Source organism: Pangasianodon hypophthalmus, chromosome 28 (assembly GCF_027358585.1).
Source record: "Pangasianodon hypophthalmus isolate fPanHyp1 chromosome 28, fPanHyp1.pri, whole genome shotgun sequence".
Taxonomy (NCBI): domain Eukaryota; kingdom Metazoa; phylum Chordata; class Actinopteri; order Siluriformes; family Pangasiidae; genus Pangasianodon; species Pangasianodon hypophthalmus.
In genome coordinates, this window is record NC_069737.1 from 3,281,610 (window position 1) to 3,306,397 (window position 24,788).

General features: G+C 37.8%; 1 protein-coding gene across 4 annotated transcripts in view; it reads right to left on the reverse strand.

Annotated features, from left to right (window-relative positions):
• Positions 1–265: 265 nt before the first annotated feature.
• LOC113545719 (phospholipid-transporting ATPase ABCA1) overlaps positions 266–24,788 on the reverse strand; it is a 148,509-nt gene continuing 123,986 nt past the window's right edge. For all 4 annotated transcript variants that reach the window (XM_053230879.1, XM_053230878.1, XM_034301178.2 and 1 more), the window contains 10 exons: positions 20,237–20,366; positions 20,005–20,125; positions 16,790–16,852; positions 16,574–16,680; positions 14,779–14,920; positions 13,537–13,671; positions 11,806–11,909; positions 11,184–11,276; positions 2,469–2,712; positions 266–1,093 (listed from right to left, as the gene is read on the reverse strand). In XM_053230879.1, coding sequence (XP_053086854.1) covers positions 959–1,093; positions 2,469–2,712; positions 11,184–11,276; positions 11,806–11,909; positions 13,537–13,671; positions 14,779–14,920; positions 16,574–16,680; positions 16,790–16,852; positions 20,005–20,125; positions 20,237–20,366 — 1,274 coding nt within the window. In that variant the 3' untranslated portion in view covers positions 266–958. The remainder of the gene's footprint in view (positions 1,094–2,468; positions 2,713–11,183; positions 11,277–11,805; positions 11,910–13,536; positions 13,672–14,778; positions 14,921–16,573; positions 16,681–16,789; positions 16,853–20,004; positions 20,126–20,236; positions 20,367–24,788) is intronic.

Here is a 24,788-nt window from a genome sequence, read left to right on the forward strand (position 1 = left end):
TGCTTTAGAATGGCTAATTTATTAGCAAATATGGCCAACGTATCTACTGGCCTTCTGGAACCAAGACCATTGAAAAACTGTGCAAGGGCTGTTCAGCTCTGTTTCCATGGTTACTGTAATTGTGTCTATTGGAATTATCATTTTATATATTTCATGTTTACAGTGAAACACAGTGGTTTATTCAATCTTTATGATACTTTATGAGGTATTATTAAAAGTTAATTAAAATGCTTTTTTTTGTAACCAAATTAGCAAAGACTTAATGTTATTTAATATTCACATTTAATTGTTATAAAGATTTATGATCATAGACTTTTTACAAAGTGCTACCAAAAGGAGTGCCAGTAGAATATCAAGTATTTCACAGTGGTACGTTAACAGGTTCTTCTAAAAACAAAAACAAAAAAAAAACAAAGAACAGAAAACTACCTTCATTGAGAAGACTGTGAATTTGTCTATAATTGATGTCTATAATTGAAAGATTTATAAATATTGCACTTTGGTCCATAGTAAAATGCATGTATTATAATGTGAAGTGGTGAATGATGGGGATGTTGATGCTCATGATGATGATAATCCATGAAGACAATTGATACATTTTTGCCAATATTTTCCATCTTGGGTGAGTTCACAATAAAGATATCAAACTTATTCTAGACTGGTCATGTATTAGCTAAGACTGAAAAAAAAAAAAAAACGATAATGAAGACACATAATTGAACATTGTCATTCAAGTCTGTTTTTGGCATGTTTCTGTTACAGCTTGAAGCTGACTGGTTCCTCAGAACATTCATTTATGCATTTTAAAAATAAAACAGTTGCAATGTGGGGATAAAAAGATTTACAACAATAAAAATATACATTTTGTTTCTATCAAATTCCTGAGAGCTCCAGTGAAGAAGAAGAGTGTGGCCTTATTCTCTATGCATCTTACTATGAGAATCTATTCAGTCATTATTCATTGTGATTGTGTGTGTGTGTGTGTGTGTGTGTGTGTTTGCGACTGCATTGGTATTTCGTCACTCAGATCTACAGGATTCTCGTACACACCATCTTCAGCATCGTGCTGCTGTTGTGCGAAATTCACAAACACCTGAGAAAGATACATAAAAAAAAGCATTCAGATAAACTGTATCACTCATTTAAAAAAATGCATATCAGATTCGTGTGTGTGTGTGTGTGTGTGTGATTGACATGTCTCTAGGACATTCAGATTAATGAGCATGTGCATTTTGTGCTGTCTGTTGGGTGAGCACTGAGGCAGAACAGACAATTAACCTCTCTGCAGTCTCTCTCTCTCTCTCTCTCACACACACAGACACACAGGGTTTTTTTTTTTTTGTCATTTTGCCTTGTAAATCTTGAAAATCAATAGAAGCTAGCGCTGATGGTGCATGTGTGTGCTTTCTCTTTTTCTCTTTTTTCTCTTCAGATGAGAGGATAACTGACCTTTCAGAATTCTCTCTCTTTCTCTCTCTCTCTCTCTCTCTCTCTCTCTCTCTCTTACACACACACATTCTGAGTGCTGAGTTGATTGTTGAAAAATCAGTACCCAACACTGTTGTTAGTAGTCAGCCTCACTGATAAACCAAGCGTTCACTGATAATCAGTGAAAAGATAGACTGCGACATTCAACTTGCTCGATTATCTGAAACAAATAGACCTCAATGCCAATGGCATCGACAGGGACGCCTCCACCACCAGCACATGATCTAGTCCTTCTTGTTATTAATTTGTATGGCAGAAACACTCTTAAAATACAATACACTTTAAACAGGAAGGAAGCTATTTAAGCAAAACTGTGTCAGACTTTTGACCTTTCTCTGACCTTGAACCTGTTTGGATCAATTCCAAAATCTAATCAGTTCATCTGCAATTCCGTATAAATCCTACAAACATGCAACCACTCATTCTTGAGATATCATGTTAACGAGAATCTTGGACAGACGCATGGACGGACTGATGGCAAATATTTTAGCCAGTCAGAAACACGACTTGATTTCCTGAACTTGAACGTGTAAGTAAGATCTCTGTTTGACAAGCGGGAAGGAAGCTAATGAAGAAAAACTATTTTAGACATTTGACCTTGCTGTGACCTTGATCCTGTTTCCAAAATCGGTGATAATTTCACATAAAGCCTATGAACATTCAACCACTCGTTCTTGACAAGTAATCATGTAAAGATTGGAGAGTTTACTTTTCTTCTGCTACCCTTGATTCATGTAAAAAAAAAAAAAAAAATCTGACATCTTCACTTAGGAATGTTTTTAATATTAAACTCCAGCTTACATTCAAAATGGCTTCCTATTCACTATATATGCTCACTACTTTGGTGTAAAAACCAAAAAGGCCTTCAGCCACATAAAAAAAGGACTCCAGTGAGTAAGTTGTTAACCATTAACATGTAATTACTGTATCTCTTTTTCTCTTTCTCTCTTTTTGTCAGTCTCAGTATGTGTGTGTGTTACCTGATCCAGTGTGGTTTGAGAGACTGAGTAATCCTCCACTCCCAGTGTGTGTTGGTTTCTGCTGAACTGGCTGAAGATATGTGAGAGAGCGCCCTCTTTGTGGGGCATCTGGTACTGCAGCGTGTTGTGGTGTTTCTCTTTCAGCACACTGTCGGGGAACGCCTGAGTCACAAACTCCTCAACCGCGCTCAGATCAGCCGGACCGCCTCTGACACGCACGATCACTGTGTAGCCGTCTCCAAACCTGCAAACACAAACACACACACACACACACACATGCACACACACACACATGTATCACTATTTTTATTGGGTATTGCCATTGAAATGTATGTTACTCTGGTTAAAGCGTGTAACGCCTAACCCCAACCTCAATACTCAAAAGCAAACCATTTGGAAATCTTGAAAAAAACTTAAATGTCACCAATAGTTCAAAACGCTCATGTATTCTTATTAAAGAGATAAATAAATACTCTCATGCACACCATCATAAACTTAAAATGTTCTTTTAATTCATTAACATAAACTAGGACTCAAGCAATATATTGCTAAAATATAAAATCATATCATTATGGGTTATATAGCTAATATTACAGATATTAAGGTTCCACATTCCAGGTTCACTTTGGTGGAAATTACGGCAATAAAGCACACAATATTGAAAGTTCTACGGCAAAATCACATCCATAAATGACCATTAAATGGAATTGGGGCTCAAAATGTGATTTATTCATTTGAGAACACCATTTCTGATGTTGGAGTTTGAGAAACCAATCAAGCACTGCTGACCTACAAGTAGTGGTGTCTATGAAATATTCGCTCACAGAAAGACAGCCTCTACACACACACACAGAGCTATGAAAAGTACAGTAGTGATTTATGGCTTAAATGAAAGAAGGAAATTGAATAATTGAATCAGAGAACAGACCAAACAGTCCAAACATTATAATATTTATACATATATTATAATGACTAATAATAATAATAATGACTAATAATCAATGATTTGGTTTTGTGATGCATCTTGACACAAAGCGGAATTACTGTTGATACTTCATTAGTTTCCGGTAACAACACGTCCTGAAGTGTTTTATTTCTCTTACAAGACAGCAACTTGCCAATGATTACAATTTTAAAAATTTTATTGAGTAACATGTTGTAATTTTTAACCATTTATAGTGACATGTAATGTCTGTGAGACAAGTTAGTTCTTGTGATCACTTATGCAGCTGCAAAACAGTTGTTCCCTGTTTCACCAGCCTCTCTTTTTACCTCTCTTGATGATAATAAGACAAAAAAAAGAGCATGTTATTTTACTGAAAAACCGCAAAGTCCTCCATCGCTACTAAATGTTACAAAGCTCTGACACTGGAGACTTCTTCCAGAAATGTTAAATAAACATCTCCTTCGAGAAGACTTCATAAAAACAATTACATGTTTTTCTTTGTTAAATCACAAGACATTTTTTTTAATGTATTATTAGTCTTAGATTATGTGGAGCATCTGGCATACAAGTCAAAGTTGTTAATATACAATCGATAATGCATTAGAGCAACAATTAATACAGACACCTTCTGAGCAGTCAGATTGGAGAATTCAACACCGCTCTTTACAACGTGTAAAAGATATCAGATATCTAAAAGCACCATTTCTACAGGTTGCATTTATTTAAAACCTTCCAAACCCATCCACACACACACACACACACACACATACATGCGCACAATATTATAATCACACATCAGAGCAATTGAGCCAAGTTATGGGAAACATCTGTGTGCAAACCCACGCTGTGGCTGATGTGAAGATGGCACAAGGAGCATATGGTTAATATTATCCATCTCTCCATGGGCTTATAATTTTCTATGCAAAATACACACACTTTTTTTTTTCCTCAGTTCTCATCTCCCTGTGTCTGGATCCACACATGCTTAAATACTGATCTACCAGTTAATGTTTGACTGCATTTATCAATAGATCCTGCTGTGTGCGTGTGTGTGTGTGTGTGTGTGTTTCTGTGTTTGTGGAACAGTGCTCCTCTTGTTAGTTTGTCATTAGAGCTCTCACAACCTGCTGTTTTCTGCTTAATTAATCCCCTAATGTTTTATTTACTCATTGTGATATGTGTTAGGAACAATTCGTAAGTCATGCACAGGGAAGCAGGACTTATTACACTGTTCAGTGTGTGTGAATGTGTGTGTTTGTGTGTGTGTGTTTGTGAATTTCTCAGTGAAGAGCGTTGAGGAAATAGCTTATGATTAGATGTTGGCTACTGTATTTATTTCAAGGGCAGAGTGAGATTTCATGCTGTAATTCAATATTACTCATATCCTCATCTATAATAGTAACAGTAGCCACGCCTCCTCTACTTCGCCACTAGAACTGACAGGCACAAGGGCCACATCTCTTTCGCTAGGCCTGGCCATGCATCCTTCACTAGTATTGGAAATTTCAAGACCACACTGCCTTCACTAAGATTGACAGGTATCGATGCTACGCCTCCTTCACTGGAATACACAGGTGTAGCAACAATGAGTGCTTCTTATTTTTTTTAACTGCACCATCTTATTTCATCTTGCTTCTCTTCCTTACATCATTAGCCCTCCTTCCAAGGAGGTGAGGAAACGGTGAAAGGAAACAAGGACCGGAGGAATTGAGAACAAGCATATTTGCTAATTTAGACATTCTTGCTCGCTGTATCATCACTGTAAAGAAATGTGATTTATTTGGTCACGTGTTCATCCATTTATTCATCTTCAGTAATGTTTATCCTTATCAGAGTCACAGTGGATCTGGAGTCTATCACCAGAACACCCGAACATGAGGCAGAAATGCACCCTGGATGGTACGCCAGTCCATTGCAAGCCACCACTCACACACATATTCACACATTCATTCACACTCAGGGGCAGTTTAGAGTAGCCCGACCACCAACTGGCTTGTTTTTGGGATGTCAGAAGAAGCCCGGAGAACCCGGAGGAAACCCACGCAGACACGGGGAGAACATATGTACTGGGAGAACATGGGTTTGGATTAGACTAACGGTTCTATATAATGATTACACATGGAATTAACCTTCATTTAAACATGATTGCATGTGTACATTATACACTGTAGCCTAATCAAGATTCTAATCATCACTTGAAATCTCATATGACAATTTTTTAAAGCAAGGCACTTTTACTGACTATCATCTAATCCCTTTGCTTATTTAAGTAAGATAATTAATTTTATATTTGTGGTTTATTACCATTTTCTTTTTATAAAGACCAACCATTTATACTGTAGGATTACATTTTTTTTTGCTAAAAAAATTCCAATTAGGAAGCACTGGTCTATCCTTGATCTACAAGCCTTCTATCTTCTTCTCCTTTGATGCCTGCAAGGACATTTTAAGAATTGGTATTTCCTAAACAATGGCAGCTGATTGATTTCAGGGTCACAGGATGAAAGACGTAGGTTTGAGGAATCAAGGACGCTTTAATTAGAGTTTTGGGATGCATCCCCTACTTTTATCACTGGTAGTAACAGGAACAAAGACCTTGCTTCCAATCTCAGTAAAGGTTCAGCTCGTGTTTCTGTCAGTCCCAAAATACAAGAAAGAGACAGGAACACAGGCTCAGCATGGACTCCACTGTATCAGAAATTCAAGCACGGACTCCACTGTATCAGAAAGAGAAAGTGCACTCAGTCGGAGACGCTCCATGTATTTTAAACATGTAATGCGCCATTAGGGCATTTTTAATCTGAATTAAATCTAAATGTATTTATGAAAACCTCATTTATTTAATAAAATAAGCAATTATCAATCCAAAGGTATTAGGCTTCACTTACTGCCGTTTGTGGCACGGTGAAGGTCACATGCTACACACTTCAGAAAGCAAGTTCAGAGCTTATAGGTCGTGGCAAAAGACTATAATCTGGCAGGCCAATCACAGAGCATGTGCATTTTACAGGCACAGAGATGTGGGTACTGTTATGTGTGCCTGTCCTCACATCAAATTCAGTTCTGATTTATTGTCTTTCCCAAAGTGACTGTCTGTAGGCAGGTCCAAACTTTAGACGATCTTATAAAACACTTCCCGTGTACTCAGCATTAATGCACTGCATTAAGGTGCTTTGTAGCTTTATGTCCTGAAAAACAGCAGCCGAGAGGACAGACAGAGAGAGAGAGAGACGCTCTAATGTCTGCGACAAGTGACAAGAGGGTGGTAAAAGAGCGATTTGATTGGTGAAGGACAGGCTTATGGGGAGTTTTTATTGGATGCCTCTGTATTTGTGTTTACTTAGAGGCTGATGGAGGCGGAGCCATAAAAATGTTTATGTTTATAGAGTGATTGATTAAGATGAGTCACGAGTCTTCTTCAAACACGAAAAGGGTGTGTATGTGTGTGCAAGACTAAAGAGGGGGAAAAGAAACCATGTACGAATAAGTAATGGCCCAAACAGGAAATTCAATTTTGTGCAGATAAACAGACATATTTGCAAGGTCAGGTGTTATGAAAATTCTCCTTGGCCCAAAAAGTTGCACTTCACTTTCTTTCACTTTCCCTCAATAGATGCAGATTGAGTCTAATAACAAACCAAACAGCCTAGAGGTGAAGTGAAAACTCCAAAATCTTCTAAACCATTCAGATCCTAAGGGAGCTCAAGGCCCTGTATGCCATCCAGGGTCTAGACCTCCTACTCACTTATTTTAAGTCTAAACTGCACATCTCGAGAAACAATAACCCCCCTAGAGAACTCCATCCCTTCATCTTGGAGGTGTGGAGCAAAGAGCACATCTCATATCAATATAATTATACTTTATAAATATTTGCTGAGGATTACTTGGAATTTCAACTCCTTTGATCAAGAAGAGGATAATGCTTATTGAAATGAATATTCCCCTGAAAACATCAGTGATGTCTTCACACAGATCCTGCTGCCAGACCTACAAGAAGAGTGATATGATGGACATCATTTCCACTCCAGGAACAAGCCAGGAATACTGTTGCTCTGGTCTTTACGGATTCTTTGAAGGACACTACATACTCTTATCCTTCGGTTTGGCTACACTAATAACTAATGTAAAAAAGGTAGGATCAATGAAGAAACTTATGAGGCAAAAATTTGAGAATTTTTAAACTTTACTTTAAAGTAATGTTGCATATATGAGTACTTGGATGCTCAACTTTAACAGATGGTGCATTTAATGTATTAGAGTAGTTGCACAAAAACACCAAAATACGTGGCACTTTCTTAAACCAAGAATTCCACTTTCTGGTAATTTCCGGGGCAACTAGGGGTACCTTGAAAAGTTTTCTATAAGAGTTCGGAAGGTGCTGTGTTCTTGGCCTTAGTGATAGCAAGTCCTTGCTAGCTAGCTAACTTAGGCTACCAGAAGTTCCTCCTGATGATATTTGAATACAAGCTTCAATAGTGTGTGTTGTACAAAATGAGCAAATTTCTGTCAACTTGATCAATTCTCTATTCAGAATTTTTTAAGGGACTGCTTAGTTATTAAATTACTGAGTTAACCTATACACTAAACGGTGGCTCCAGACATACAGCACAGTCCTCACTTTCTTATTAATTTCAATGTATTCATTCGTTCATCTTCAGCATCTGGTTTATCGTGGTCAAGGTCATGGAAGATCCAGATCCAAACCCTGGGAACACTGGATGTGAGTCCAGAATACAACCAAGGTAGGACACCAGGACATCGCAGGGCAGCATGTTTTCAGTGTTATAATAATTTAATAATAATAATTTATAATCATTTTATAATAATTTACTGTAGTTATACTGTTTAGAAAAGGGGTACGTTTGCAGTCAAATCTTTAAGAGTTCTTCAGCTTGTCCTTCCAGAGAAACCTTATAGGTTCCAAACTTATAGGCAGTGAAGTTCTTTCCTTCATACACTCCAGCTTGTTAGGAAGCTGGGATCAGAGCGCGAAGTCAACCATGATCCATGATCCATCATATCAGAGAGGGTTTCCCAGTCATTTTGAGAGGTCGAGATTTTAGAAGAAAATAAGTCTTGAAGAACTCTTCAGTATTGAAAGACACATTGAGGAAGCAATTTTTTCTAAGTGTCCACATAGGTCAGGAATAAAACACAGTGGGGCATGCTGTTATAGGAAAGTAATCCACAACAAGGTGGTATGATGCAGCCTGACACAAAGCAAACAGCCATTATTTTCCTATAACAGCATATCCGGATGTTATACCACAGTGATTTACCAACAATCACAATTTTTATTGAACAACTTTTTAATCAACAACGTCATGCTTTTTTAACCATTTATAGTTACATTTAATGTTGTGGAACGTCCATGAGACAAGCTAGTTCGTGTTATCACTGATACAAAATACGACGAATAAGACAAAAGAATGAAGCTTGCATGCTAAGGAAAGAACAGAAAGTGTGTTCACCTCTGTCCTGAAGACTCTCCCATGACGGAAAACTTACCGACTGCTACAAAGCACTGACACTGGAGACTCCTTCCATAAATTTTAAATACTGTAAATGTCTGCTATCAGAAAACTTCACCATATTAATGCTTATACTGTATGATTTATTTGGTAAATAGCAACTCATTTTTTAAATTATGTTTATTTAACCTTATATTATGTTATATATTATGTTATATATTGTCCACTTGTAAATGAGTTGTTACTCTAGAAACAATAACATAATAAAACGAGGATATTGGCACTGCGGTATAATATGAAAGATTCAATAGGCTTAGCCTGCTGGGTAGCTGTGCTCTTCAGGGACGTTGTGTTTGTTTCTTTATTTAAACTTAAAGGCTTTGTCAGAACTCTGTTACCAGAGGGCGCCTGTTTATGTTTGTTTGCTTGTGTGGGTGTGCATATGCTGGACTCCATGGTGTTGGTGATTAAAAACAGCTGTTGTCCTAGAGGTGGCAGCAAAAGGAAAGGAAGAGATGAAGCAATGGGCTGAGAGAGAGGAAAGATAAGGTGATGTAATAAGGGGAGGAGGGAGCGCGTTGCTGCTAGGTGGTAAGGTGATGGAATGTTCCAGCAGCCCCTGTTGTCAGACACACATTATTGCTCACACCCAAACGCACAAAAAAATCCCCAAACCACTCCAGCCACCTTTTGTAGGAAGGATAATGAGAAATATCATGCAACAAATTCGTCCCTGCTTCCTCCTCTACCTCCTCCAATGTGTTTTCACCCATAACCCAATCAGAGCCATGTTATCCCCTTTAATACTCCAGCAAACAACCAAATGTTCTCAAGCTGAGGCTACCCTAGTAACACACACACCAGGTTAGAAAGTGGGGGAAAGAGGAAAGAGAGACAGGGGGTGGAGGGATGAAGAGACAGTAATGGAGGGATGTAGCTTTTATCCTAGTGTGATGCTGCACCACACAGTATGCTCTCAATGAGGGAGAAACACAAGTGAGAAAGAAAAAGACAGACCTAATCACTTCTTCACTCATTAAGCACACCCACGCCTCCTGAATCATTAATTACAACAGCCAGGGGAAGGAAAGATAGAGAGAGAGAGAGAGAGAGAGAAGAGTAAGTGTGAACAAGACAGAGGGAGCTAAAGCAAAAGAGAAATAAAAAGAAAGGATGCATCAATAGCAAGTATTTGGTAACAACAGTGATACTGATACCGACTTAGTATTTATCAACATTTTATTTAGCATTTTATTTACGTTTCCTTAGTGGCCATGAAAAGTCTACATGTGTGTTCATGTTCTTAGGCTACCAGGCTTGTTCTTTATAATGTTAGCTAGTTGATTTTAAATGAAGTGTATTAGCTAGCTACATTAACATTACATTATATTACATCACCTTATATTGGTTTTGTTTCACTTCGAAAAAAAAAAAACATTTGTTTTGACTACTAGTCATTGATTATCAAGAACCACATACTGGGTAAGAGCTGTTATTTTCACTTACCTTTTTCACTTACATTTTATCTCATTTAGCAAGCATTTGCTTTGAGCATGTTTTATCAGGTTACTTCTATTGGGGAATATGAGTAATTCTTCCTCTTGATATTTTTGCATAGCACAGTTTGCAGTCTGCTTTGACTGTCAAATACATCCAGATCATTGCCACTTCTTGTTGTTTGTTTACCATTAGTGAGGTACACTATGTACATGTCACATAATATCAGGTTGGTATGGTACTGGATGAATACCTGATAGTGCTATTATTATGAATATTGGTACTGATGCATCCTTAAAGGAAATACATACAGAAAAGTGAGTGATGGGGAATAGGAGAAGAGTAGAAACAGAGAGAGAGAGAGAGAGAGAGAGAGAGAACTCAGTCAGTTATCCTCTCACCTGAGGAGAAAAAAAGAGAAAAAGAGAAAGCACACAAACACCATCAGCGCTAGCTTTTATTGATTTTCAAGATTTACAGGACAAAATTACAAAAACTGTGTGTGTGTGTGTGTGTGAGAGAGAGAGAGAGAGAGAGAGAGAGAGGGAGAGAGAGAGAGATTCATCCCTTCATTCCTGTGAGGAAAAAAAACATTTTTCCTCACAACACACACACACACACACAAACACGGTGACCTCCTACTCTGTATTTGACATTTAGTGTTGTACAGATCTCACCTTTTATGTTGGACATATGGGCACAAGCACAAGATATGACCTCAGGGGGTGCAGAAACACGTAAACAGTGACACACACGCACGCACACACGCACAGACACACACACAGAGGGAGAGACTCATACCTGCTCTTTAGATGTTGAATGCTGCCCAGACACTTAAACTGTCCATTGACCATGATGGCCATCCGAGTGCACAGAGCCTCACACTCCTCCATACTGAAGAAAGAGATATATACATATATTGATATAGTGTGTAACACACACACACACACACACACACACACACAGAAACACACACACATCAGTCTTCATGAGTTAGGGATTTATTGTTAGCAGGTATTTAAGGGGTGCAACTGCCCAGACAGACAATTACTAATGACACTATTTATGTGTGCGTGTGTGTGTGTGTGTGTGTGTGTGTGTGTGTGTGTATGCACTGGACACCTGGTTCTGTTATGGGTGATTAGGTGCTGGTTACACATGCGGAAGAGAAAAGTGATTGTGTCTGGTCTGCACTTCCCTTGAGATTCATTACAACCAGGGACACACTCTCTCTCTCTATCTCTCACACACATACACACACACACACACACACACACACACCAATTAACAAAGACAGAGAACACTAGGGAAAGCTTACCTACAATTAAGAACTGAGGACTAATGTTTTATCACATGTAGACAGATCATAATGAGAGACACCTGTGTGTGTGTGTGTGTGTGTGTAAGGTGTAATGAGAAGCACCTGTGTGAGGTGAGGATGACTGAACGACCCTCTTTGATCACACTGAGGATGCAGTCCCACAGGAAACGGCGAGCTTTAGGATCCATCCCTGTGGTCGGCTCATCCTGCACACAAATACAGGTACAGAGGGGTTTAGCAGGACACAGAGTAACTGCCAGAGTTTGTGAGCACTCAGGACTCCTAACTTCCAAAAAATCAAATGCATGTCTAAAAATCATCTGTGTCCTAATTGCTATTTTAGTTCAGGCCATAAAATAATGGAAATATATCACATCTGACTTTCTGCAGGCTTGCAGGGACTCGACCAAAACATGACTTCTTGGGACACACACAGGTTCTCTGCAGGCATTTGGAAGCAGGAAAGATTCTCAGCCAAACAAAAGAGCCAAAAGTCATAAAGGGCAAGATTATCCATACACACATACGTACTCACATGCACACACACACACACACACACACACACACACAGGGGATTAGCTTCACTGTGCCAGTGCTGGCCCATCATTTCTGCTGCAGAAGACACAGTACTCCAGTTCTTCATACGCATACACATACTGCTCTGCATTGTCTGAGCCAAAAATGGTCTGTGTGTACTACCAAGATCTACTTTTATTTGATCATTTATCAAAAAAAAAAAAAAAAAATCAGTATTATACTCATTTGATCCTTGTTTTTCCAGAAAAAAAAAACATTATTTGCAATCAAACAAATCAAATCCACCTACTTTTAGCATTTTGTGAAATTCACACATTATGTTTAGATAGATGCAGATAGATTTTTGCTTCATATTTCCAAATGATCAAATTATGTTAGGAATGCACTCCTGTTAGCCTCTCTCTTTTTTCAGATTTTTGTTTTTGTTGTTATGCAAAAGATGCAGCATGTAATGTTAGCAAGAAACTTCAAGGCCGTCCTTCCTGAAGACTTTCTCGTGTCTGAAAAGCCCTGACATGAGAAAGTCTTCGGAGACTCCTTGAAAAAATGCTAAATAAACATCTCTCCACAAAAACGAAAGTACTTACAGCTGAAACTACTGTCCAGTACTTGCAGCTGACTCTTCTGTAAGCGTTAAGTGTTAGCAATTATTGTCCCTAGTACTTTCAGTCCATATGAACTTCTACAGTTGAATAATAATGGAATATTGGCCATGAAACTTTGACAAAATTGTGTTTTTTTTTTTTTATATAACTTATTGCATCAAAAAACTTTTGGACTCTATTGTATGCTTTCGTGAGAGCATCGAAGGACACTCTTCTAGGATGGAGTGCTCACTAAGCACGTTTTAACTTGACCACTTCGAGCTCTTGTTCATCCAGGAATAATCTTTTATGAAACAGAGCTATGAGGTGCTGCAAATGCGATCCCAACATTAAGCTTATCTTTAATTACATTTTCTGAGAAGGACTGTCGGGGTTCATTTGGTAGATTTCACACTCAGATTTTGTTGGCCCGCAGGTCCGAATGAGATTTTAATCCATGCAAACAAAGTGGTGTGTGCTTTAAATTTCAACACTAGGTTGTGTGCGAAATTATATTAACAATGACCCAGAGCACTGTTTTTACATTTTGTCCTTCAAGTTCAGTCTTGATCTAGTGTGTATGTATATGATGGAAAGGTTGGACTGGGTTTGATGCAGGATTCACTCAAGCTGGCCATTAATTACTGCTGCATAGTACACACTTCTACAAGGACATAGTACATACTAAAATATACTGGTTGGTGTTTCCTACCAGAAAGATAAGAGGAGGGCAGCCAATCAGAGCCATGGCTGTAGACAGCTTGCGTTTGTTCCCTCCACTGTAGGTACCTGCAGATTTGTTGGAGTATTTCACCAGACCCAGTTTCTGTATCCCCCACTCTGCTACCTGAGAGAGAGAGAGAGAGAGCGAGAGCTAGAAATTTCTCAATTCTGATTGGTCAGAAGGTGTTAAGGACATTCCACAACATTAATTGTAACTATAAAAAGTATGACGTTCATTAATGAAGTACAAAATTCTAATTGTTGGCAAATTGCTGATTATTCCTAAGTCTGTTCATCCCTTTCCTTTCGTCCATCCATTCACACTGGTAAAAAAAATTTCACAGGCTGAAAATAAAGACTATTTTTGAATGAATAAATAAATAAATTTTATTTTTAATTTTTTTTTACAATCAGATTTTTTATAATAGGAACAGCTGTAGAGATTTATTTAGATCATTGTAGTCCTATGTTGGATATTAGAAAAAATATATATTTAATTAAACATATTAAAGATTTTTCTTAACCTTTAAGAACTTACTAACTGGTTTTGTATACCATCTGCTCATTCATACTGGTCTACTGGTTTCACACGCTTTCCTAATAATAGTAATATTAAATGTTATCATATATTGTACATACTGTGTACTATAGACATACCCTGTAACTGTAACCAAGTTACATGTTGTACTTATATTCTTTTACCCATTTTACTCGTGTTTTGTGTCTGAACTCACTTGAGTGTGTGTGTGTGTGTGTGTGTGAATGTGTGTGTGCTATGCCACAGGGCAGCAAAGGCTTTAGTGAAGGCTGAGTCCTTGGATGGGACAAAAGGTCAAACAGAAGAGCCATGCATATAAAGGCCCCCTACTGTAGATGTGTGTGTGTGTGTGTGTGTGTGTGTGTGTGTGTGTATGTGTGAGAGAGAGAAAGAATGGTAGTGAGTGTATATGTGCCAGCAGGCATTATGCCCAGGCAAGACTGGCCGCAGGATCAAAGGCTGCCATACTGATATACACAGAATCTCTCTCTCTCTCTCTCTCACACACACACACACACATTTTGCTTTGAAATATTTAGCAGCGTCCTGTGTGTGTGTCCTATTCCATGGGTTTATGCATTAAAGATGAGTGCATACACCTTTGTCCACTGAAATGGTGGACATTGAAAGTAAAAGTGTCTGTGATTTTGTGTGTGTGTGTGTGTGTGTGTGTGTGTGTGTGTGTGTGGTTACCGTGGTGACCTCCCTCTCTGGCACCCCCCTGAGGCGTGCGTAGAACTCCAGATGCTCTCGTCCTGTTAGTAGGTCATCAATAGCATCAAACTGAGGACAATAACCCATGTTCTGATGAACCTGCCTCATCTCTGTACGAATGCTACAGAGAGAGAGAGAGAGAGAGAGAGAGAGAGAGAGAGACATTTTTTTCGACGGAAGTTCAGTTTCCAGTTCTCTTGTTAGCTTGTTTGCATGGAAGCAGCAGCATAAACACATTTGAGGTGAACCTCAAACAAATTTCCTCCTTTATGTGTCTTATCTTTTTTCCTTTGCAAAATAAGCCAACACTAGAACCATCTCTTCTCGCTGTCCCATTTGTGTCTCTATTACTGCCACTACTGCTGTTCTTTGTTTATTTATTGTGGCGATGTCCATGTGGAAAAAATTCAGCCCAGAACAATCCCTGTCCTAACCCATACACACAGCTGAACTATTATTACAAACCATGTTTAATAGCACAATGTATTATTTATTACAATACAGAGGCACGGTGGTGCAGTGGGTAGAGTTACCGCTTCACAGCTCCAGCGTTCCTGAGCTAAGGTCACCATCTGTGAGGAGTTCCTTATCACTTTTAAAAAGTATCATTAATTGATGTAGAATAACATAATATGTTTCATTAGGTAGCAAAACTGAACCGGTAAGGCTAGTAGTTTTATTTATATGCCTATATTTTGTTCAATTTTGCTGTGTCAGTTGGCTAATATAAATCCCTGGGATAGACTCTGGATCTACTGTAACCTTGACCGGGATGAAGTAATTACAGAAATGATCTCTCTAAAATGATCTCATGTGTGTGGTGGTCTGGGAAAATCCATGGAATGTCAATGTGGCTGAATTGATAAAAATTGCGTTTTGGCCAAAATTGAGTTTTTCCTGTCTATAACATACATTGATACCTCAACTTTAAGAAAACATAATATGTAAATATATGTGTAAAATATGGAATTTTCTATCTTCTTGCAAAGATCATGTTGGATAAGGAGTCTGTGTAATGAGGATTAAAAACTTGCCAGCTAACTGTGATTTCCTCACACAGTGATTGTCAGAATTTGATCACATTGTTGGATACGTGCTGTAGCGAAATGGCCATCACGGGCCTAATCAATTCAGTTTGTAATCTGATACTGGCTGTTAGAAAGTCTGTGCTGATGTCTGATGCTCGTGTGCTGCAGTCAGAATTCAATTTTTAAAAGCGGTTTTCACTTTTGGGACTATCCAGACTTTAAAATGCTATAACTTCACTTGTAGTTGAGCTACTGTACATGAAAAGAGAAACATAGTTCAGGAAAGCCTGTAGTTTTCATCAGTTTTGACAGGTTTCAGAAGACTTCAGAAGTCTTTTCTGAGAGACTCAGTAAATCAATTCATTGATCAAAACCAGGAGAATCACAGCCTGGACAGCACTGTGGTTACATGATATCAGCTTGGTTTACAGCTTTTAAAACCATTACACACTCCTAGTTGTATTAAAAAAAAAAAAAAAAAAAGTTAAACAAGTTTGATATACTAGTTCTTTCTGAGTTCATGTTCAAATGTGGTTCTATTATTTAGCTCTTTTGTTGGTTTCACTGAGACTACAGTTTGATATCAGTATACTGAGGTAATGGTTACAGAAGTTAGGATTAGGGTTAATGTTATTCGGGTTAAGATTGTGAAGGTTTGTATTAGGATTATTGTTATTAGTGTTACGATTATGAAGGTCTGGATTGGAGGTACTGATGTGTTTGTGTGTGTACTTGAATGTGTTCACCTGTATCCACTGAGGAAGGCTTCTCCACCTGAGGGTCGAATGTCACCAGTCAGCATTTTAAAAGTTGTGGTTTTTCCTGCCCCATTTATACCCAGTAGGCCGAAGCACTATCGCAAACACAAACATGTACACACCAACATAGTACTCAGTGGATATTATTGTAACAGACACACGCTGATAGTGGATTTATTAGCACTGCTGGAAATTTTGACTGACCTCAGCAGCTGGGACACCCACAGTTATCCTGTCCACTGCTGGAACCTTCTTACCCGAGTACACCTACCGAGAGAGAGAGAGAGAGAGAGAAAGAGAGAAAAAGACAGTTTTTAAAAATCTGATTTTACATGCACTACATGCAGTCTGATAATAAGAAAGCTGTACATGAGTCAGTCAATAACTGCATTTCCTTTAGTAGTATAGCTATTATTTTAATTACATATAAGTTTAATTTCCCAATCATAAGGGAGTAATAGTGCTAATAAGAAGTACTTTGTATGTATGAAGTATGAATGAAGTACTTTGTAAGCAGTTTATCACACAATATATACAGTATATACAGTTTATAGTCTTGGTAGTTGACAGCACAAGTGACTTAAGATTACTGGCTGGTTATGGAACCGGTCAGTTTTTTTTTTTTTTTTTGAATATTTATTTGTAATTTGTAATTTTTAAGTTGGTTACAAACTGCATTCAAGATGTCAAGATGGCATTCAACATGACCATTTTCTTTCACTCTGGTTATGTTTGCCAATGGATATATGTGCATGGAAAATCTAAATATTCTGGTTATACTGTATAGATTAATAACTCATAGATAGATAGATAGACAGACAGACAGACAGATTGATTGATAGATGGATAGATAGGTTTGTTACCCTATTGTGTTCACCTGTTCTGTGCCTAGTCCTTGATTAGCTTGTTATTATACCCTATAGTGTTCAAGTATCTTTGAAAACACTGAACCAAATCTGGCTGTAATTGAAACTGACACTCTCTAAGTTTGCTCTTGTCATTCTGATAATGTGATGCTAATGCTGTAACTAAATGTGGTTAAGGCAGTAAAAAAAACTCCCTGAAAGTGCATACTCTCTGGAAAGTGTGTCTGGTATGTAATAAATGGTTAGAGATTTCCTACCAATGTAGTGGGCAGCTAAGATATTTGTGAATGTTTTAAATTAGTAAATTTAGTCACAGAATATTTGTTCTGTTATTTCCAGTAGTTAAATGACTGTTGTACCTCACCTACAGGAGCTGCTGAATGTCAATGTGTATATTAGCAAGCAAGTTCGCTTATATGTGTAGTTCACTTGGAAATGTAGGAGTCGGCTGAGTTATTTATATGGTCTTAACTTATGGTTTTATTTGGTAATGACTAAATATTTGTTCTTTTATCCACAATAGCAATTTCTTTATTTCTTATAGCCTTAATCAAGCTACTGGATCTAGTGAATTAGAGTACATTAGCCAGAGGAATTATAGTTTGGTTACAAATGTATCAGGTAAAAAAAAAAAAGAAAAAAGAAAAAGCCAGTTAAGCCAGTTGGGTGAAAAACATGGAAAATATGGTTGGTGTTTGGTTAATTAGCTTAATGTTTGATGTATGAAATTGAACACCTATGGGAGATTTTGGGCCAACATGTTAGAAAGCACTAAAAGTCACCATCATCAAAACACCAAATGAGGTAATATCATTTGAATGAACAGTGTTAATCCCTCCAGTACAGTTCCAGTGAGTTGTACAACCTATGCCAGGGTACATTAAAGCTGCTCTGGTAACTTGTGTTGCTTCAACACCTTACTAGGACACTTTCTCTTGTTTTTTCTTTAATTTGTATATTTGTAAATATTATTTAGAATCTATGATTTTAAGTGTATGATAATTTAGGACACCTTTGGCCCAAAAAAGAGGCTATAAGCTTCCTGTAGCTATTATTTATATTAGCCTCGTATCTCTAGAACAATACTACCAAAGCAAACCATGTACATTTATGGCCAAATTGTTCTTTTTAAAGTATGTATCGTACAATCAGCTGTAATGTAGTACATGTTTGAGGTTATCTCCGAAAGCCCTAGATTTTTTCTGAAACTTAAAGCCAGTTTTACTTTGCATTTCTGGAGATGAAGTTTTATATTTCACAAGTTATCATCAAGGCATATGGGAAACAGATTGGCTCTCATTCTATCAAAATGTATTCCATAGTTAAAGGCTAGCTGCCCTTGTGGAACTGGCAGGGACCGGAGACAAGTCTGTAGGAGACATATGTGATGACACTTCTTACTACAGACGCCCTATGTCTGTGACATCTGCTCACAGCATTCGTGTTAATGATCAAAGCGAGTGTGTGCAGTTTGTAAGATGGAATGTCCTCAGTCCTCTACTCTTCATCTTATCAGGGCAGTTACAGCTGGGTGCACACACACACTAGATGTGCATTGCTGAGAAGATGCAGCTGTTAGGAAGATGAAGCTCCAGGCTGGTAGCTGAAGCTAATCTTGTTTTGCTCTCAGCATGATGGGCTGATTACAGAGTAGTAGCCCACCAACCAACATTAAACCAGCAGAAACCTGCTTCTTAAGCAAATACTCAAACCAGTGCTGGTAAGTGGAGCACTTGAGAGTTGCCTTGAGAGGTGCTGGCGTACTTTCAGGCCAATAGACTTTTACTGCAAATTAGAGATGAGCCATTAGACTCGCCTCCTTTGGTCCTACTTCCTGATCCAGTGACTATGGAGCAATGAAAACAGAGGCCCCTGACTGAGAAACAAAGCTTTATCGGAGTGCGTCTTAGCCTAAAGCCATCTTTAACAACGGCACAAGAGAACTATTTGATAAGGTGTAGTGGCATCAAATTGTAGAAAAGTAATAGAAAATGCAACAAAAGTGAGACTACAATTTTGACACACTAATAACAAATTTCCTGAAATGTAGCTACTAACGTTTCCTGACTTGTTGTCTTGGTGATGTCTCCAAAGGTGCCTTAAAAGGCAGCCTTGACTTTAAAGTGTCCAATAAATATCTCAGAAAAGAAGGTATTATCTATAAAGGGTTATTTGATTTGCCCTTGGGGGAGCCATTAAAGATTATGGGTAGAACCCTAAAACAGCATTTCTGTTTAAGAAATAGCTACTGTAGGTCTCTCAACTTGGATGGGAAAGAGTACCCAATGTTTTCTCTCACATATGTGATGCCACCACATCTTTTCAATGTCAATAAGTAGCTGTTCTGAGCTGCAGCATACCCAAAAACTCATTACAAAGGAAGCAACATAGGCAATGATGGATTGTGACTTTGAATCCCGATATCACTCGGCAAGGCCCTTAACCCTCATCTGCACAGCTCAACTGTAATTTGCTTTGGATTAAAAAAAAATAATCTCCCAAATGAATAAATATAAATGTAAGAAACAGGAAGGATGCCAAAGAAAAAAGTACCTTGGTGAGGTCACAAATCCTGAGTAGATCATTCTCGGCTTTGCCTCTCTGCACTCGCTCACGCTCTCGAGCCACGTCTTCATCCTCTTCTCCAGCAGCTCTTGGCAACCCAGTGACTAACCTGCACCGTGCCATTCCATAATAGTGTTAAGTTTGTGCGTTGATCAATGTAGCCATATTTTTAAATCTTTATGTCTCCTATATGTCTTGTGATTGTGGGTCCAGAACTCACCTGGGTTTACAGAAGAACTTGTACTGGATGAGGAGGGTGAAGCCAAACATGACTATACCCTGTATTGCCATGGCACACAGATTCTTCCCCACCATTTTCCAGCTCAGGGGATCCTCAAACCTATCCTCTCCTGAGAAAGACATAGAGAAAAAGTATACCTGAATAGGCATGTGCCTGCATTTTAAATACTATTACTTGTATCAGTATGCAGTACTGTATGAAATATGCAGCTAGTGTACTTGATGTACAGTGGATATAAAAAGTTTACACTCCCCTGTTAAAATGGCGGGTTTTTGTGATGTAAAAAAAAATGAAACCAAGAAAAATCATGTCAGAACTTTTCCCACCCTCAGTGTGAAATTACAATGTATAAAAATTAAGTGAAAAACAATCAGAAACATTATGGGAAAAATAAAAAACTTAACAATAACCTGGTTGCATAAGTGTGCACACCCCTAAACTAACACATTGTTGAAGCACCCTTTGAGTCTCTCTCTTACATGACAAAACCACTTTGTCCACTTTATTACTACCTGACAGTAACTTAGCAATTAGATTAGATTGCTTCACTTCTGTGCAGAAGGTATTGTGACCAAACATGTGTTCACATTAAGTGGATAAAGACAAAAATGATGCAATGACTTGGTGGAGAAAACCTTTAAGGCAGTCAAAAACAGCTTCATCTTTAATTTTGGAACAATACAGTAATTAGACAATTAGCATAAATAGGACATTTTCTCTTCTGTAGTAAGTATTACACTGTCACAGTTAGTTGAGAGCTAATGAGCTTTTAAAGAATAATTGAGGAAGACACTTAGGTTAAACACAGCTTTTCCCTCAATCAGTTCCAGGAATAGGTTTATTTGTACATTAATAAATTCATACGTAAGAAGACAAGGAGAAGCAAGCACACATTTCATAATTTTCATTTACACACAAACACTGACTCAATATTCCTCTTGTTCACATACATCATAGTATCTACTCTATGTGTGTATGTGTGTGTGTGTAATATGCCTTTCTGAATGTGTTTAAGTACAGAATAACCAAAGACAGTTAACAGGAAACTATAAATAAGTGTGAAATGAGGAATACCAATAAATAGAATGAGTGAAGGTATATGAAAACAGTTCCCTGAGACCATTTATGCAAAGTAGAGAGCAAAAAAAAGGAGTAAAGGGGTGATGAACATGGTGTGTCAGTGAGCAAAGATTTGGGTTTGATGTCAAAACATACAGTATATGTAAGTTATAAGGCCTATATTAAAACCTAACATAAAAAAGAAATGAGTGTCAGCTTTAAGAGAAGCAGGTAGTGTGTTTCAATAAGGTGACAGCTGTATTCTCAATTACCGCTGCAGCGGGTAGCATTGCTGCCTCACAGTTCTCATGTCTTGGGGTTTGATCCAGAGGGATCTCTGGGGTACTGTCTGTGCATTTTCTCCCCCGGGTTTCTTGTGAGTACTCCAGTTCTGCCAAAACTATTCTTTTAGATTGACTGACTACTCTAAATTTCACCTAGATGTGAATGTGTCTATTTATATATGTTCATATAGGTGGTATTCCCCTACCTGGTGTTCCTTAAGGCAAGACTAAAATCAATGTGTTGTTTATTTAAATCAATCCATGAATCATTATGAGATTCCATAGTGAGGGTCAGAACACAGGTAGACAACAAGAATCTAGAGTAACCCATAATTGTAGCACTGGGAAACAGGCAAGGGTCTAAATCAGGAAGTACACAGAGCTAGAAAACAAGGAATTTGGGAAACAAATTCCCATATTCCTTGTTTTCTAGGAAAGCAGGCCTCGGATTTCATGACAAAAATGCATGGTAAGACTTCGCAATTATAAGTATATATATATATATATATATATATATATATATATATATATATATATATATATATATATATTATTTGGCACTACAATTAGTTGCATAGGACCTCTTTTTTTGTTCAAATGTGCTGCTAGGAAAGACTTGTTCATTCTAATCCACCTTTCGTATATCTCTCCCTGCACTCCTCCTCTCTACTAAATATTGATTTGTTCTCTGCTTCCTTTCCTATGCTGTCTGCACCCAATATCTTCCCTGGGTCAGTAAACGAAGCATGGCATGAAAACATTCTGGTTTAAAAAACACAACACTGTGAGCAAATTGACCTGATATGCAGAGCTCCGAACTACGGCATGTCAAAACTATGTTCCAGAGGGCCTTGCAATTTGAATAATTATTCTGAAATTTTTGACTGTAGTTGCTTTTACAATTGCAAATAAACAGAAGAAGAATCTTAAGGCCATTTAAATTTTTTTCCACACTTAAACTGCTCAACTTGTTTCAACTGATCTACTATTAGCTATAGTAATGACCGAGACTTGTTCATCTAGAATCCATCATAATATATTTGCATACTTGCTCAATAATACTGAATCCTATAAAATGAATAAAGACAAAATGAGGCTTTCAAAGACAGCATGCATAGGTAGTGATATGACCCAAACTAAATGTTTAATATGGAAGACCTAAAAATGTGAATGTTTAAAGCCATTAAATTATTTTATTTTTTCTATTTTCCCAATTTTTCTCGCTAATCTGGTCATTCCCACCCACCAGCTCTCCTCTGTCACATGACAGCTACCAGCTGGGCAGGGTGAAGGGTAACACATGCTTCCTCCGAGACATGTGAAGCCAGCCAACCATATCTATTCTAACTGCTGCTCGTGCTGCGTCACAGGTCAGTGGAACACACTCAGTGTAAAGCTCTATCTACCCTCTTCTACATACAAACTTCCATGATTGTCTAGTGTCACAGTGATTGACAGGAGAGAGATAGAGAGTGTGCCATCCCTCCCACCTTGAAAGCACCCTGAACCTACAGTCATCGGGATTCAATCTCATTGAATTCTTAATAATGAAATCACCACTGAATTCATAGCACGGAAATATATTACTTCAAAAACCATACATCTGTATTTATTTGAAATTCGACATCGTCTAATTTCAGTTTTCAGAGAAGCAAATAAATACACATGCAGGGTTTTTTTTTTAAAGTAATCTAGTATTTCAATGCTATAAATTTAAATTCGTGTTTTAGTTTCATTCTAGATCAGAGTTTCAGAAACTCTTTCATTGCATCCGGTTTCAAAATCGCTGGAGGAATTAAAATAATTATTTAGCTTTGTTACTAAATACATCATGTGGCAGCTGGCAATGTTTTCCAACTCCTAAGGCAACATCTACTTGTAAAATCAAAGCCGCTTATTTGCATTTTTATCGGGTTTATTTTGACATTTTGAGCTGGAATTTTCTGGAGGGAGAAAATCAATGACAACGATGATTTGGATGGAAATAAAATCACTAAGTAAAAGCTGTAAAAGGAGAGAATTCTCCCAGGCCCTGATGTAAAGCCACCCATATACTTTGTTAAAGAATATGTGCTGGTGGATTTATCTTCTCTTTCGTTCTTCAAATGCTCTTTATATCTCGTCTCCTCTGTCCCATCTTTTCTCAATCACTTTATCCTCACTCTTATCCTCTGCCAAATGCTTATGTCTAAATATATCTGAAAGTCTGGCTGCTAAGCATGTACACACACACACACACACACTACCAGAATCCTGTGTAGAGATGCACCAAGTGTTGTAACACTTTGTATACATTCAGCCAAAGAAGAGAAATGGGGGAAGGATTATTGGATGGACTAGGCCAGGGGTACTTTAACTAAAATTTCTGAAGTTCCAGTTATGGTCTGGATAAGCAACTAAAATAAATAAGGATAAGCAGAAAATAAACCCACACTTCTCTGAACTAGTGGTTCTGTTACTGAATGTTTTGAGTGCTTGGTATGGTCTACTGAAATTCAACTCCTGGACTAGGGAGATATGTATGAGATATTGGAGGAGCCCGGACAGAGACTAAGGCATGCGATATGGTAAGAACTAGAAGATTGGCTAGAGAATAGATCCCTGAGTAATACAAATCACTGTGACGTCAGCTGCATCTCCTAGTTGCAAAAACAAAAAGGGAGACTATAGTCATTTTTGAGATCAAACCAGAATCTGAGAAGAAATGTTGGGTCGTTGGGTCAGAATCAGAAATACTGTATGTTCATATGTTCAAACTTGCCTAGTTTATATTGCTTTAATTAAACTATGTAGCTCACCTAAAATCTACATCAAGAACCTTCTACATGACACAATAGAGACTTTTATGCCTTCAAGTTCTCTCTAGTATAAATGCTCAGAGTTCCTATGAGATATGTAAATATGTCTGATCATTTCAGCATAGGCCACCACTTAGGATCTTTTAGCCATTGACATTTAGCCAGGCCATAAGGATCTTCTAGAGTTACACCATTTGGAAGTAGCTGAATAGCACTCCCTGTCTTTTAGTGGTAATCCATAATAATAAGTGGATATCATTTTAAAATAATGTCAATCCAATTCCTAAATAAAATTCCCAATGAACGTTTTTTAGTCAGACTGTAATGTTACTAAAAGCTAGCTAACCATGTTACCAAGTCATGTCGCTAGGCTGCTCAGGTCTTTTTGTA